This window comes from Manacus vitellinus, unplaced genomic scaffold (assembly GCF_001715985.3).
Source record: "Manacus vitellinus isolate BGI_N305 unplaced genomic scaffold, ASM171598v3 scaffold_8_pilon, whole genome shotgun sequence".
Classification (NCBI taxonomy): Eukaryota; Metazoa; Chordata; class Aves; order Passeriformes; family Pipridae; genus Manacus; species Manacus vitellinus.
In genome coordinates, this window is record NW_021940864.1 from 24,416,183 (window position 1) to 24,434,372 (window position 18,190).

At 37.3% G+C, this 18,190-nt stretch overlaps 1 protein-coding gene across 1 annotated transcript in view; it reads left to right on the plus strand.

Moving 5' to 3' along the window:
• The window catches only part of PLD5 (phospholipase D family member 5), a 171,589-nt gene that overhangs the window by 133,354 nt on the left and 20,045 nt on the right, over positions 1 to 18,190 (plus strand). The window contains exon 5 of the mRNA XM_018085375.1: positions 2,148 to 2,275. Coding sequence (XP_017940864.1) covers positions 2,148 to 2,275 — 128 coding nt within the window. The remainder of the gene's footprint in view (positions 1 to 2,147; positions 2,276 to 18,190) is intronic.

Below are 18,190 nucleotides of genomic sequence, written 5' to 3' on the forward strand. Positions count from 1 at the left end.
GAAATTGGGTTGCAGGTTTTAATTTTAGTGGTATATGTGATAGCAGTATCTTCTGCATTTCTGTATTCACTATTTTGGTAATTGAAGCCTAGATTATATTTTAGAGAGATGGTTCCATTCCACTGCTTATGCCCATGTCTGAGTGAACCATGCCAACAAATTCTGGTGTTTTGCAACTTTTGAATTGTGTGTCAAATTACTGATGATGTCTGCTATTTTTAATGTTAGTATTATTGGTTGAACAGTCTCCTGCTACAACTTTGGAAATCAGCATTCTTGTTTGTCATTGGATATTTCAAAAATGTTTTTAAATTGTATTTATTTTAGGCTCTCAGTTATGAGAAGGAAGTTCACTGTTGCTTCCCCCTGTTTTATCTTTCCTATGCAAAACTCCTAACATTTCATTTATAACCTATTTGATGTAGGTGTGTTGTGGGTGTTAAATTCGTACTGCTATTTAATGTTGCAAATTGGATGTATGAAGAGAAAACATCATCAAGGCAAACTGCTATGTTAAAGTTGATTTTAAACACAGTTTTTGGATAAGTAGCTAGAAGTTTACTGCCTTACAGAATGGCTGTCCTTAGCTAATAATAGGTGCTTTTGTTTTGTTTATTCACCAGAAAACAGTTTAAACCATTTAACACCTGCTATACTGTTTTCTGATTTCTTTTTCATTTCACACATATTATCTCAATAATTAGCACGGTTCTGCTAATTAATGCATGGATTGAAAGTAGCAGCAGTACATTCCAAGGAAATTGGAAAAAACGCTTTGTTTCTAAGCATAGATGAGTGTGGATGGGTGAAACATAAAAAAAGGGAAAGGCAGCTGGATTACACCAAGTGTAATTGACCAATGAACAAATTCTGTAATGTGCTCAAAATCCTATGTTGCTTGTTTGGTGGGTTGTGATAAGTGGCACCTTACCTGATTTTTCTTTTCTTGATGTCTAAACTTCTAGAATCATTTGTTCAAGGGAAAATTCTAGTTTTCATGATAAAACAGAACTATTTAGCACTGGTAACCGTTGCCTAAAATTGCAAGTGTTTCTTAGGTCAGAAATAGGAAGTTAGATTAAAAGAAATACATTATGTATTCTAGAATTCTTTTGAAGTTGTGACTCAACCATTACTGGAATTCATGATATTGAAGATCCCATGAATGTTTAATGGCAAATGGCTGGAACCTGTGCTGCCCTCCAGGCTATTGTTTAGTGTCACTTCTCTTCCCCAGTTAGTCGTGACTGAAGTGTGAAGATTAGTGGATAAATTACCTTCAGCAATGATTAATTCAGATTAATTACCTAATTTGGCTCACACTGGAGCACTGAAAGAACAATAATGGTGTGACAAATACCCTAACCTTACCTAATATTAGGTATATTCTGGATTTAGTTTTGCAAACATACTGATGGGGCCAATTCAGATGCTCTTAGTGATGTGATGGAGCCAACATGCCAACAAGTAGCTCCTTTGATTTCAGTGGCCTATAATCCTTATTAAAGCTGTGCAGTTCAAAGTGATAGTTCAGTGTCACAGATTAGTGGGAATAAGAGCAGTTTCAACATACTTTAGGCCTTTGCTTACTTCCTTGCTCCTTAATTCTCCAGCCATGTTCCTCTTGTCCAGGTCTGTTCCATGTGACAGCCGCTGTAGCTACCTGCTCAAACCATTGCACAGGCAAAGGAGCAGAGGCTGCTTTTTAGGAAGTGGTTTTACTTACATTCGTATTTTAAAGGTCATTATTGCAATATGTAATTGGTGTGTGGTACAGAATAGACATTTAAAAATGAACTATTTTTAGCAACATGCAGTACAGAAAAAATGATGGGGAAAAAATCAACTATTTGATTCTAAAATGGAAGAAAGATAAATATTATAATGCATGGGAATGTTCCCTATACATGGAACATGTGTTAATTAAATATTTTTTGTGTAACTGGAATATACGTTGATTAAATTCTTAAACAGTGGGACAGTAAAACTGTTTATCATTGGTTTTATACCTTAATGGTATGTTTAATTACATCCCTCACTAGTTTTGGAAACTGAAGCCATGAAATGTGAAGTTGCTTCTTTTTGTAATAATGTAAATTACCTTATATTAAGTAATGCTATTAATTATTTTATCCTTAAATCTGTAGGTGCTGAAGTGTTGTATATGAACATGTCAGCATATAACGAAGGTCGGCTTCAGTCATCTTTCTGGATTGTTGATAAACAGCATGTATACATTGGAAGTGCCAGCCTAGATTGGAGATCATTGGGACAGGTAATTTAATTGAAAAAGTAATCCTATACCCTTGGCAGGTATAATGAGGGGGGGAAAAAAGTAATGTTTGGAAGCCACTTGGATAACTCTATTTTCTGACAGGTGCCAGCATCAAAAACTGTATTGCCACAGTTTTGATGACTCTTCTATGTTGGCAAAAGTGTATTACTATAAATTTTGCTTCTTTTCATTGTGACAGCTATCTTCCATGGTTATACTTAGATTTTTAAAATTTGCTTTTATTGATTTCTGTGATGGTTATTGTAAGTTCCAGTTTACTTATTTTATTTAAAAAAAAAATAATTGAGCAAACCTTCTGGTAAACAAACCACTATGGAAACTCTGTGGTCATATCATGACCTCATCCATCTGATCTGCCATTTAAAAAAGCAAAAACAATATTTGGAAAGACTTCCACATAGATAGTGGGTATTGTCCTGGAATACCCACTACCTTTGGAGAGGGAGAGATTTATGGCTACAGAGAGTCAAATAGTATAATGTTTTTCAAGGATGTATGTGTTAGAGAGAATTCCATATTTTTATTCTTGATAAACATGAGTGAGAGTTGAAGGTTTGCCAACAACCACTGCTGAGAACTCTCTATAGTCTGCAACCATTTTGGAGAAGTATTTCATCAGTAATGCAGTTTATTTGGCTTTTTGTAGGTATCCATGTGTTTTTTTTCTTTCTACAGCAACCTCAGGATCATTAACGGCTGTCATGTTAATTTTTGCTATACCATTGACTGTGTGAGGCTGCTGTCAGTCACATTTATGGAGTGAAAGTTTTGCTTTTAGATCTCAGTAATTGAAATGCACAACAGAGGGGGAAAAGAAGCAATTCTAGGTAGTTATTAGTTGCAGTAAAAACGCTTACTTTCTAAATATGAGTAGACTCTCAGAAGCATAGGAATAACTGTGAACATAGATTCTAATGATTTTATAAAGAAGAATGTGTGTGTTGGTTGTGTTGAATTTGTTTTGAGCTAGGAGACTGAAAGTCTGAATAAAAACAAATCTACCATTTTAATAAGGAAAGAGTGGTTAAATGCATTTTTGCTGTTCTTATGATATTAATTTATTTAAAAGGTAACCTTTTAATGTTTACAAAGGAATCTGGAATATTGATAGAAAAGATGATATTATTAGCAAACCAGAGAAAGTCTTGGCCGAGAGTATGTTGTATTTTCAGTCAATGTAGGAACATATAGTTTGGGCTTTTAGACAGTCTAGAAAATGTAAATTGCCTGTGCCTCATGAACTATCCTGTCCTTATGTCATAACAAAATAGCTTGTCACAGGATTTATTTAGCTTATAAATATTTTAACTTTGAAGCCTCTTCTAACTGGGGGTTTGAGTAGTGGTGAAAATAATAAATGTGGACAAAAGAAGCACATCTAACACACAGATTATTATTTATGTACTTATAATCTTTATCAGAGATACTACAATTCCATATAGGATTGGTCTTCTCATGCTGAAGTAAATCTTAAACCTTCTAATTAATATACGTTAAATTTTTATGCCAGTTACTTGTGGGCCAGTGTTTCAAATGTGATTCCTCACTGTTAATTTTATCACACTTTTCTGCATGCATTTTTATTAATCTTCTTGTCATATAACAGTATATTTTCATATGTAGTTATAAGATGAAACTCAGAAGAATATTTGTTAAGAGCAAAAAGAAATATCTCTGAATTACAGTAAAAGAGAATCTGCTTTCAATTAGTTGAGAAATGTATGCTGGGGTTTCAGAAGAGCCTAAGGAAATTAGATGCTTGGCTCCCGTTGACGTTAGATATGAGTATCCAGTTCCCTTTCTCCAGAGTCAGAGGTTAATAAATCAGGGCACCTGTCAAAGAGATCTGATATGCTTTCCTAAAATAATAATCTGTCTTGAAATTTTCACATAAGAAACAAAATAAGCTTAGAACTATTGTCATTTTATTCTGAGTGCCTTCCTTAAGCAAAATGCTTAGCACACGCGTGGGACCTAATCTTAAAACCCATGGTGAGCTGAGCCCTCACTGGGGAAACACATCTCCCAAGGGTTCTCATTACCAGAGTCCCAGTGTAGCTGCAAATAAGGGAACCAGGTCCCTCTTTTCTTCTCTCAAAGCAGCCTAAATGACTAAAGACTGAGTACCTGATAAATGGTAGATAGTGCCTGTTCTGACCCATGTCCTTTCACTTGCCCTGCCTGCCGTAGTGAGATAGGGCTTCTGCAGTTCTGCAGCAAGAGGAGACTTACTGCAGATGCCACTGCATGTTTCCCATTACATCCTGTTTTGCCTGCAGAGAAAGGACCATGAAAAGACAGCCTGGGCTGTTGATTAGTTGAATATGGTCTCTTCATCGGACTTGCAGAGTATCAGAACTGGTGATTATTGAATAGCAAGCCACTTTGGTCAGTATTACTAGACCTTGACAGCAAATCACAGAACAAAGTAGGTCTCTCCTATTCTAGAAACATATGACCTGTCAAGCACAGCAGTTGTCTTCTCACTCAACAAAATATCCAATGTGAGTCAGTCACCTTGTAGCTAACAGTGTCTCATTATTTAGCAGCACAGTTCCAGTGTAAATTATGTGAGTGCATCCATTTTCACATCTAATAATACATAAAGTGTAATGAAAAGCTTCAGATTTTAACTGTACTTTGTTGTCATATCTTTTCACATGCCTGCCCCTGTATTTTCTGCATGTACTGCTTCCTCTGTGCTGTGCATAATTCAGGCCAGTACACTGCATAATTCATACAGGAGCACCTACCTGCTTTGCTGGTATGGCAACCACACTAAAGATGCAGCAGGTCTCTATGGTACCTCACCCTGGGCTATAGTTCCAGAGCAGATCTACGTCTTGGTTGTTAAGGGCCTAAGATGTAGAAATGCTTCTTTGTTGTGGCAGTACAGAGCATTTGACATATGAGTGTGCTAGAGAATATTTACACAAAGTTACTGCAGGAAATATGACTGGGGTTTATTGCTATTTTGTCCCTTTGCATGGGGCTAAAAAAAACCCCAACTAAATCTGTTAGCATAATTTGTCTCTTATGAGGCTAGATCTAAAGCTCAAACAGTGATTTAACTTTTAACAGCTCCTTGGAAAACAACATCAGGGCTTACATGCTTTGGTTTTGCAATATTTGTGGAGAATTCTTCTCTCTGTTTTTAAACTTGACACTAGGGATCAATCTCATATGAAGCTTACTGAGTTTTGTTGCCATTTTCTTGACTTGCCACCACTGACAAGAAGCAATACAAGTATTTTCTTTAAAACCAAATTTTCCACATCAAGGAGAGATTTTCATATGCTGCATTTATTACTTAGGAATAACCTTTAAAGTTGCATATATCCTTGTGCCTCCACTGTCAAAGTTTTAATACTTGCTAGACTCTCAGCTTTGAAATTATGGGCAAGGCTGAGAACACATCCTTACTTTTCAAGTAAAACTGTGTTTCAGTTAGATTGCCAGTTTGTCAAAACTAATAATTCTGGCTGAAATCATGCATGTCAGCAATCTGCTTCAGTTTGAAATCAAACCCTACAGGCTATGGAGTTTAGAGTCCCTGAAAACAAGATTTTACAAAAACTGGATGTTTTTTCATTCATAGTGAAATATTTTGATCTTTTCTTCAAACAGGTCTAAATTTTGTGTCAGGGATGCATCTTTATTTGTTGTTATCAATATAGCTAAATATTGCCCAATTACATAATCTGTTGAAAACTGAGGGTTATGAACAGCCAGAGTTTTTACCCTTTTCTTAGGTCTAGTAAGCTATGTAAGATTTTACCAGTGAAATAATCTAGTTTCTTGCTGTAAATTTTTATAAACTGATAAAATGATGCCAAATTTGTATAAACAATGTGTCTTACAAGTTTACCAGCTTGATGAAGGACATCTGGAGAGATGTTCTCTTGTTCTTTACAGTGCCATTCCGAATTCAAAATGTCATTCATGGGGGGCACTAGAAGAGGAAAATTTTTAAGATACCATTTTAAATTACATTTTGAACTTTTTATTTCATGTAGGAGATGTATGTGATCAACTGTACAACTTCGATCTTGCATTTCACTGATATGCATCTGGTAATGGATGCAATTGATAAAGTATTTTCTGAGAGTTCCCAGATTCTCACCTACTAAGAAGTTGTTCTTATGACCATTGAACAAACCAAGGAACATCTTTGGGCCATAGCTGTGCAACCTACTTAGGTATATATTTAAGATAATAATGCATTGAAGTCTTTTTTTTTCTGCAAAATACATGCATCTATGTTAAAATGTTTGGCTGAAAAATAAGGTCACTCAAACATGCCTAAAATTGAGTATGTATACTGATTAATTTTTGCCTATGGCTTGAACTAATAGCAATCATGATAGCTATGGTGCTATATTGTAGTTACTAGTTCCTTGACTAGGTAGCTTATTAATATACTTAATAAAAGAAAATTGTTATATAACAACTTTTATAATCCATAATATTAAATACAGCACAATAGTTAACAAAAATTTTCATATATTTCTTTTGTTCCATGACTCTCTCCAATAGTTCCAGCAAAGCTTGAAAATATATTTCACTCCTTAATTCCGTTAAAGAGCATGAGGTTTGTAACACATTCCCAGTTTTAATCAGCTCAAGAAACACTTCTGGAGCTCTTTATACTAACAACATTTTTGGAAAAGTTTTATTTACACATGAATAATCAAATCCAGTGGGCAAAAAACTGTAATGAATTAGTCCAACCACTTCAGAAAAATGCATTTATGTGCAACAAATAATCAGCTCTTGGAAAATTCTACTACTGAAAATTACTGAAACAAGTAAAAGTAAACTGATTGTCTTCACTTGAAGTGAAATCAGGCTAATATTAACTTGTCTTGTAGTCAAAAAAAAAAAAAAAGCTTAAATCATGAATACTAACATGTACCAGGTAGTTGAGTGCATGTGTGGAGGTTAGTGATCAAATTTGAATGTTCAAGGTCTCAAGTAGAAGCTTGCTGATTGCTCCTTGGAATTGTGGAGTCTGACTGTAAACAAATGGATGGAATGAAAGTGGCAAATCAGGTGTCCTCCAGTTCCTGAAGAGACATGAGAGAGAACCACAGAGTTAGGAAGCTGCTCAGGCCTTGTGCTCATGCATGGAAACTGTTTAGATTGGAGGATGAGTGTTGGGGTACCAGAAAGAAGTGGTCTTGAAGCAAAGAAGGGGACCCAAACAGAAGAAGGTGAAGTTCCTTGCTGCAGGAAAAGTCCTTGAAATGGGAGAGATCCTGGAGATTAAAGAGCTGTGGGGAAGATGGAAGCCTGGGGATTCAAAAAAAGCAGTGGCTTGTGATGGCTGAGAGAGGTAACAGTGAGCAGCCCTGCAGCAGGGACAGACCCAACTTTCTGCTCAGTATCGGGGCCCAGCAGCCACCTCCCTGCAGGAAGAGAAGGTATGGATGGAAAGTGTAAAATATAATCAAGTAGTTGCAAAATCTCCCAACTTGTTGGTTCTTAAACAACCCCAAGATTCAGATCCACTGCAGGTAGTCATTTACTCTATCTCGCCTGGGACATCTTAAAGCATTATCTCAAAAATTTCTGCTTAAATTTTGGCTCATCTGATATTGAGGAAAAGATCCTAAGCAGACCCATGTTTTTTTTCTCTTAGCTGTGTAAAAACTGCCAGCAGTTTTCTGGATTGTTCATTCTTCTGATTAGTTTAAATTCAGATCAGTTTAAGCTGAATGGCTGTAAGACGTAATTTTTTTATGGACAAGAAACCAACCAGGTTGTAAAAAAAATGATTTTTAAAGGATAGAAAAACAACCAGGCTGTAAAACATACATTTTTAAGGACAAAAAAATAACCATGGGCACTTGTTCTTATTTTCCCATTATTTTATGTCTCTCTTGGATTCTTTGTGTGATTTGTTTCACTGATAAAAACTAAGGCTTCAGAAAGGCATTTGATTTCTCTTTGTCTTAAAAAATCTGTCAGAAGGAAGACTGGAAAAATAATTTCTAGTATCTTCACCTATGTATTTATTTATGAAGACATCTTAATTCTTGCTAAATCAGGCTTATGAGTAGAATTTTTGGACCTTTCATGAAATGAATTAGTAGAAGTTTATTTAATCATCTCTGTTGCAAAGGATCAATGATTTGTTCCTGCTGACGCTCAGCAGTGCCTTGGAGCACTTTCTAAAGTGTCCCATGTGACAGCTGGGTATCTGACAGGACCACTAAACAACAGTATTTCCTTTTCAGGCAGTTTCCTCTCCATCCTCCTCTGACTCTCTTGTTGTTACAAGTTAGAAACTACTAATTGTATTTGCATAATTTAAGGAAATTAGAAAATTAGATAAACTGTCCCAACACTTTTTATCAGGTTGGAAACAGAGACGTGTTTTTTCTGAGGTGACAGGTTTTTACTTGATGGACCTAAGATGTTAAATAAATTCACAAAAGGGTCAAAATACTGTAGGTGAGACATGTGACAGTGCATAAATGAGAAACTCTCTGTGGACTATTTGTCCATTGTGGTTGTTAGTATATAAAACATACTTGTCTCTTTAGGATTTACTCCTACAGCACATGATAGTTGTAGCAATTATGAATTATCAATTACACTTGAAGAATAAAGAATAAGTTGCCCGATTCATTTATTCTGTTAATAATTCAGTTTAATAAACAGTCAAATTAGCTAAGATGGAGAGTTATGACAATTATTCAAAAAAGATTTGTTAAGCACCTGATAAACAATGTTATGCTTTTTATGATAAATATGAATAATCTAGTGCATATTTACAGTGAAATTATATTGGATTCTGAATAATTTTCTGGAATTAATAACCCTATAGTCATGGCAGGGGGGGAGGGAAGAAAAGGGAAAAAATTCCAAAACCTTAGTTGGTCAAAAGACACACTTTTGTGTATGTCAATTTTAAGTAAAAACTGATGAACCAATATTTTACTTGTTCAGTATGAATTAATTTTTTGAACTTAGCTGTAGGAAGGCTTGCAGCAGGATGTCTCCAAGAGTGCCTGAAATGTTGCTGTGTATCTTACCTGTTATCACCAGACAGGACAGAACTGGCTTGCGAAATAATGGGTCTTGCATTCTAGTTGTTCAGGCTCTCCTCCTTTTAACATAGAAAAAAGGAGACAAAAGCAAATGTCTGAATTCATCTGTACCACCTTCCCGTCCTCTTGTCTTTTGTGGCAAAAGGACTGATAAAACCTAAAGTCCTTGTCTTCCTACTCTGAGATGACAAAAGTTGCTAGATGATGGTATCTCAAGTATTAAGGGGTGCATCTAAAAGGTCAGGTTTGGGGCAATTTAGGATTGTGGGAATATTGGAGAAGCAAGCCTTTGTTTGCTTGTGGTGGATAAAATCAATTGGAAGCAATCCACATGGTTCTTTACTCAAAAGTCTCATTTCAGTTACACTGAGGAGACTCGTGAAGGAGATATAGCTCAAAGGCACACTTATGAGTGACAAAACTCATCCCGCAATTATCCCTTTTTCTCTTGGTCTTCATTTCTGGGGATATAGATCCTAGTAAAAACTTCCCCAAAATTCAAGCGTTTCTGGAATGCTGCCAGGAGCATATGCAACCTGTGTTTCTTTTTACGTCTCTCTCCCAGGGAAAGGGGAATGACTATTTGCTCAAATTACATCCTTGAATGCTGTATTTTCTATTTATTTGTGTGATCAAAATTGTCCTCCTATAAAACCAATATGTAATAAATACTGGATTTCTATATGTCTCACACTACATCACGATTATCTCATTTGTTTCCAGTTTCGCATAATTTTGCTATAGTGAAGCCACTTCTCAAAACTGATCACTGAGACAGGATCTGCACATTTGCAATTTCTGTTGATGACAGTTGCATCCCCTCTTTACAGAACTGCATAGAGCAAAAGCATACTATAATCAGTCTTTTTTTTTTAACTTTTATCTAAATGAGTCTCTTGAAGTTATGTAATGGCGCATCTGGTCCTTTTGAGATAAGATGCTTTGTCTGACAGTGGAATTACATCTTTTCAGTCAAGCAAAACTTATATTGAGAGTTTCCATTTCATACAATGTTGTTCTAGTTTGATTTGTCCCTACTGTGCATTTTTGTCAGTCTTTGCCATCTTCTTCTAATAATGTGCTTAATTGTCTTACTGTCCCAGTGGTGTTCAGTATCATATCACTATTAGTAAATTGAGCAGAGGCCTATAACAGGACACGAGGCTCTTTCAACTTCATTGTCCACCAAGGTTCAATCAATCTCAGATGGGTAAATACTAGATTGAAAGTACAGGCAACATAATACCAGTATATTTTATCTAAATTTGTATTTCTGGGTTAATAAATCTCTCTTATATAAGACAGAGAATATCTGCTTCTAAAAAGCTTTGATATGCTGTTATCCATGTGATCCAATCCTTAAAAAAACCCAGACTTCATGTGATTTATTTTTATGGCATTATTTCCTGAACTACACAATATTATGAAGATAACATAAAAGTGCAACCCAGATCTTCAAGCATAGGTGGATGAAGTCAATATCTGAAGAAAACAGGTATAAGGAGATACTACAGAGCTGTATGGACAATTAATTACTTCTTTAGTAATTTATTACTTAGAAAGTGTATTACTTTTTTATATTTCATGCTGCACAGAAAGCTAGTTGTATTTTCAGAATTTTTCTGTGATGCTATTACAGCTTGTCCTTCAAAGGACAGGCTGAAAATACCTTTATTATTTGCACTAAGAGGTTTTGCCTAGCGTTTCTATCTTTGACCAAATCTAGAACAGTTCAGTGGCTGATACGTATCTCTAAAACTGCAGATTTTCTATTTTCTTTCCTCTTTTTTTGGGGGGGTGGTGGGGGAAGATATGTTGCTCTTGGAAATGTGCAGAACTCACAGCACGCATTTATCACAGTGTAAAGTTTGTATTTTTGGAAGTATGATGTTTTGTTTGATTCTTTAACTGAGACAGGCTGCTTTTTCTATGTTACATCCAGTAAACCAGGACAGTCAGTGTTGCCCATTAGACTTACTCTGCTTGAAATTTATTATCTGTGCATCCAGTATTTACAAATAAATATCAGTGAAGCAAATGGACTATTTGTCTCTGCACTGTTAACAGAGGGCTGGCTAACGCTGGACAGGAATCTGGGTAATGTGGCTGCTCCACTTGTGTCTTGTGTGTGCTTCATTACTGCCTGGTAGTGCCCTTGACTCCTCCTTACTCCTGTGGGCTTCTGGTTTTGTGATTTAGCTACTGAAAACAGCATGAGACTATATATTCACCTTGCACTTGGAGCCAAAAAGTCTTCTCATGCCTCCTCAGCTTCGCTGGTTTCTCGATGCAGAGCTGATTCCCAGCTCTGAGGTGCTAGGAAGCTATTCCTGCTTGTCATACTTCTCCCACTGTTGTGCTCCATTCTCACATGCATCATCTGCATTATGTGTTTGTATTTAGTGTAAGAGAGGGCAAAATACAGCAACAGCTTGCTGCATATTTTTATTTGATTTCTGTTGACTGTAGGAGTATGCTCATCACTCTTTTTATGACCTCTGAAATTACAGATCTCTCATCTTTTTTTTTTTCAGTTGCTGTGAAACTTCCGTAGAACAGGTTTACCTACCATTGGAGTAATCAATAATAAATTGTGAATCAATTAGTAATGAATCTGCAGAACAAAATGATGGAATATTCAGTTTGACCAGATAAACTCACTTCTTTCCAAAGCAGCATGGCATATGCAGATAGTTGGATACCTGAATACCCTACTGAAAGAGGGTAGATTTAGATTGGATAGTAGGAATAAATTGTGAGGGTAGTGAGGCTCTGGAACAGGTTTCCCAGAGAAGTTGTGAATGCCCCACCCTGGAAGTGTTCAAGGCCACAATGAATGGAGCCCTGAGCAATCCGGTCTAGTCAATGGCATTCCTGCCCATGGCAGGGGGGTTGGAACTACATGATCTTTATGGTTGTTTCCAACCCAAACTATTCCATGATCCTATTTTCTTCTCATCTTTTTTTTTTTTTTTCAGTTGCTGTGAAAGTTCTGTAGAATAGGTTTACCTGCCATTGGAGTAATCAATAATAAATTGTAAATCAATAATAAGCCTGCACAACAAAATGATGGAATATCCAGTTTGAATAGATAAACTCACTTCTTTCCGAAGCAGCATGGGATATTCAACTAGTTGAATCCCCAAAACTCAGAGGAAAAGAGAAAGTTCTTTCTCCAGTAAAACTAACCTTATAATCATTTGCTTGCTTTTTAATACTTGCCATACCATCACTATGTCTTAATTAAGAGTCATAGATGTTGCAAAGAGAGTGTTATCAGAGGTTCTGCTTTATGACTGGTCCCTCAGGTACTTGACAAATAGTATCAGTATATTAGGATTATCAGATTCAAGAGTTTTGGATGGATTCTAGAAGTGTTTAGGGAACTGGAGGCATGCAGGAATTTGCTGCCAGAACACACACAGTACACCACTGCACACAAGACAGAAAATCATCCATACAACTGTGTGCAAAACAAGACAGCTTTAAAGACATCTTTTGCTATCTCGAAGCAAACAGGCAGGCAGTGTGGTGAATAGACAGCACTGGTGAGGTGTGCTTGCCTGAGTCCATGGTCTAGAGATAAGACTTAAGTAGTGTACAAGTTAAGCTGCTGAAATTTGCAAAAATTGTTTGGAAGGATCTCCCAGATACTACATCACAAATAGCTCATCCAGTGACTGTCTTGCCTTAAAAAAAAAATTGAAAGAAGGCATTGGTCACAGTGATGAGAATGGTTTCCAGGCACACCTCTGTAAAGCCTGTCTGCAGTGATCAATAAAGCAGAAGGGCTCAAACCGAATTTATAGATCCTCCAACCAATTGAACTTGTAAATCCTGTAGTTTCATTTGTGTTGAGTTTATTAAGAAACCCTGAAATTCACACAATGTAAATCAAGGCAGTTGCTGCACTAGAATGTTTTTTTGGTTTCTTTGCCAGAGATGGCTTTCAGACAGCTTGCACAAAGTGAGTGCAGTGGAACTTGACCTGTTTGCACCTATCAGTCCTGCTGTTCTCAAGACCAAGCCAGATTGCACTGGGCAGGGCTAAAGTTTGTGCTGCACGTCTGTACCAGAGCCGAATGCTGGAGTTCAAGAGCATAGGGGTAGGCATGCCCTTCCTTAAGAGTCTTAAGGCTAGTGTGGCCTTTTAGAATCATAGAATCATTTAGAGTCCAATTGTTATCATTTTGTTTTTCCCAGATAACAATACAGGTTACATAGTGTGACCCAGGGTTCCAGCATCTGCCTCAACAACTGGTGGTAGAGTCTGAAATAATCAGGAAACTTACATGGATATAAGAAAAGCAGTAAATTCACCACTTTCCCAAAAATGTGATTTATATTATGCTGGAAGTGAAACTGTTCATTAAAACCCAGCTAAATTTCTGAAGGGGAGCTAATGCACCACAGTCTATTCTGACATCTTCCACAAGAATTTGCTGGCAACTAATCTTGGTCAGTGATGTTAATGGATGGAGGCAGATTCCCCTCAGAGGGATTTAGTGGTTAGCATACCCCATCAGATTAATCTTGTTCAACTGAAAAAATAACATCATTAAAATAATCGTGAAAGTTATGCACACACACTTTGATATTGCACAGATGACAGTTCCCCTCTAAAAAAATGTCTTCATTCAGAACTGCCTCAACTCCAGAATGTTCCCAAATGGAGCCTGGTCACCTCTTGCTTTAACAGTTGAATCCTTTCATGGAAAATGGGATTTAGTATTGTCCTGTGAAAAAAACACACAGTAAATCAGGCTGAAATACCATGCCATAAATCTCCATGAGTCAGGGTAAGGAAAGGCAATCATCTCAGTCATTCTATCAAAGAAAAATGATTCTGCAGTTCAGAATAAAATCTCTTCTTTCTGTACCCATAAGTCATCAAGCAGAACAAAACAGGTTCTGACAAAGCATTCCTTCTATATGAATGTGTAGCATTAATGTCATCACTAACCTTTTCAGATTTTGATATTGTCGTCATAAGCATCAAGGTCTGGTTTGGAAGTCATCATGCAGTCACCTTTCTTAACTTATCTTAACAGTAGTCATCAAAACAGTGAAATCATTGATGTTTCCCTGGAGCTACTCAGTGGCAACCTATTAATCCTTGCTTGAGGGAGGTGTATTGCGCAGGCAGCGCTTGCAAACAGAATTGTTAAATGTATTTTCAGAAAACTGCAGAAGTCATGAAAATCATGGTATTGAACAGGCCAATTTTGCTAATCAGGTTGATGACTTATTAGGCATTTTTATCAAATTTAATGCCGGAGCACCTCACCTCACAAAAAAAAGCTGAGGAAACTGGATCTGTTTAGCCTGGAGAAGAGATGACTGACAGGGGACCTCATCAATGTCTATAAGTATCTGAAGGGAGCATGTCAAGAAGATGGAACCAGGCACTTCTTGGTGGTGCCAAGCAATTGGACAAGAGGCAACAGGTAGAAACTGATGCACAGGAAGTTCCACCTGAACATAAGGAAGCACTTCTTTACTGTGCAGGTGTCCACACATGGGAACAGATTGCCCAGAGGGGTTGTGTCCACACTAGAGATATTCCAGAACTGTCTGGATGCAATCCTGGGCCATGTGCTCTAGGATGACCCTGCTTGAGCTGAACTAGCAGACCTCCAGTGGTCCCTTCCAGCCTTACCCGTCCTGTGACTCTGTGTTCCCAGTTTTACTGCTAGAGTCAGGAAGCACAAATATGATGTATTAATATACCAGGACCATATCCTTACAGGAGATGTTACTTCCATGTTGAAGCAGCCAGAAACCCCACAAATATCTAAGATAGCTACTTGTACGAAAAGGACAGAGAGCAACAGTGGATTTCTGAAACAGATTTTCATATCAGTTAGCCATTGTCCTGGGGCTGTCTGTGTACTGTTTTGCTAAATTGTCTCACCTATCTAAACTGCTTGGATTTCTAGCTTACCTCAAGGTCTTATATACTGAGTTTAATCAAGGCTCAGTCAAAAGTTGAGTAGCACTTTTGGCCCTCAGCTTACATCTATTAAAAAAGGGTTTGAATTCTGATCAGGCAGTCTGGCAATGCTCAACAGTTATAGCAATAATTCATATGCAATGTCATTGTCCCAGCTTGTGTCCCCAGCATGCCTGCCACCAATCTCTATTCAGTTTGCGAAAGGAAAACCCGCTGTGTGTGTCAACAGTGTTATAAATAATGCATCCAATTACTCAACTACGTGCTGTTGCATTTCCCTGAAGGCCATGAATCTGAAAGCCCCAAAGAAACTGCTTTGAGGGAAATGTTTAGACATAAATATTGCCCTTACTCTGAGGTCAGACCTTTGCACTCTCCTCTCTCTGTTGTACAGCAGGAGACATATGGAGGCTGCCCTTTGCAGCATTACATAGGATGAGAACAAATGCTAAGAGCTCGTGCTGTGATTTCCAGCTGTGTGAAGAGAATGCAAGATAAGGGCTGACAGGACAGGTTCCAATGCTTGGAAGATGGAAAGAGGCTGTGGGAGGTACGCGCGTGTGTGGTGAAGGAGAGGCCCCTTCAGAAGCTAGCAGGATCTTTCACTTCACCTTTTAGGTTTTTTATGGTTCCACTGAGGTAGTGAATTTTTTAATGTCATATGAATGACACCAGGACTGAAATGTGATGCAGCTTGCCAGCAGTGAGATGGAGGCCAGCACAACGTGGTCCTTTTCTTCCCAGCCTGCACTTTTCTTTGATACAAGAAACAAAAACTGTGTTTCAAAAGAGGAACAGAATCAAATTAGAATTCATATTAATTAGATTTCCTGCAGTAAAACAAGAAATAAATCAAATATGATTCTGTAAAAGTGTTTTCTTGCAGTTGCAAGCTTGCATTTCCCCTAAAGAGATACTTGTGCTTGCTTTGAGGGGGTAATGAAACTGTAAACTGAAAAGTCACTTGAAAATGATAAATTAGGCTGTGATTATGCCAAGTGATATTAATTATGCTGATAGATTACATAGCAAGGAATTTTTAACCGATTCAGCTCTACCTTCTGGCTTGCTCTGACACTTAGCAATGTGTCAGGCTTGATTTGTTAGTGAGCTTCATGAACAGCAGTAAGAAAGACTAAATTTGCACTCAATTCTGTGGTGGGTTCTATGTGAACATCATCACGGAGTGGTTCATGGTTTAAACAAATTATATTTGAATTGTTTGTACAAACAGATTGAATTTTGCTGAGTTTTTCATAGCAACAGAGCTACAAAATAGAAGGAAAAAGAAAAAATATGATGGGGCTTCTTTCTAGTGTGACAAGGACATGGGTGATTTCTGTTTTTCTGCTTTGAAGATGCATTGCTACCTCTTCCTCACAAAATTCTTTTTAAACCACGCCATTTTAAAAGAAACTCTCCTTCTGCCTGGATGTCTAGCTTGCTTTTCATCTCATCAGCCATACCTTTCAGCAGAAATGAAATGCTGAACCTAATTTTTTTTCTCAGTATGGTTTTCTTAAGATCAGGATGCTATGCAAAATAATAGTGAGACTGAGATGAAATGGAAATTAGTAAAGCATCACTGTGCAGTTTTGTGTTCTTGACCTGTGGAGCAGCAGAAAAAGGAAGGGGACACAAAAGTTAGCATCTCCTGAAAGATCTCCTCTGTCTTATTGTAGCAGCTTTTTGCCATTAGGTAATATTAGTAAAAATAATGTATGAAGTTCTAACTTCCTGGGACTTTTATTCTGCAAGAACTACAGACCAAAATCCATCAAATGTTCTTTCTAGAGGTGTGAATTAAAAACCAGTGGACTACTAGTGGCTGCCAATTCAGTTGTGCTTTATCAGCTCCAGTGGGGTACAGTCAGTCCACTTATGTCCCTTCCTTTCCTTCAGTGAAAACATGTCATGGCTTTACACTGCCATTCAGTGCCAATGCTGGGTGCACTCTATCAAATGCATCACCTCTTCTTGGTCACATGCTCAGATTTATTTCCAGCATGGTGGCTTGAGTGACCGTTTTTCAGTGATGAGATTGAGTCCCCAGCTCAGGTTGAGACTGCATAATTTTCTCAAGTGGAAGAGACTTTTTTTCATGTTCATTAGAAATTCTGCTGGTGATTATTTTCAAATCACTTAAGACTAAGATGAAAATTAACCTTTGGCTTTAGATGACAGAGACATAAAATGCAGACAGCTGTGGTCCATAGGCCAGGCACAAGAGAGATCCAAGTGCAAGACTCACTAAGTGATTAATTGGAGAATGTTTAAGAGTTGAATATAGAATTTTCAAAATGCCATTTATTCAATAAAAGTGTCTATAGAAAAAAGAAAGACTTACACAATTAAACAATGAGAGAGTTAATCTCAAAATTTAATCTGTTCGCATTCTCTAAGTAATCTATAAAAGCATCTGTCAAAATAACAGGGAATTCAAGTAAGAACATTTATTATGCCCTAGATGATTTCTGACAGCCAAAGATGCTGTTAATTTAGATTTATTCACTCTCCAATAGTTTAAGCTAGATGGGGTTTTGCTAACTTTCTGAGAAAACAGTGCTTTCCCATTTGTATTAACCTTTCTGTTTGGTATTTCCCAATATCAGTGTAGCTCCCATGTTCTTAGCAACATGGAAGGAAAAAGTGGAAGTCAGAGCAGAAGCAGGACTGTGCTGGATTTGAATTTCACTGAACCACTTTTGATTGCAAAGTAACAAAATGTAAAGTCTCTGCACTGTTTTACTGTCCAAGTACTCAGAGTGGGTTTTGGCTCAGGAACATAAGGGTAGGTTGCAGTTTCTAGTGAAATGTTAGCTGAGGTACATGCTTTTGCATGTGGTGGACTGTAGTACCTGCACAGGTTTTGTGAGAAGGAACCAG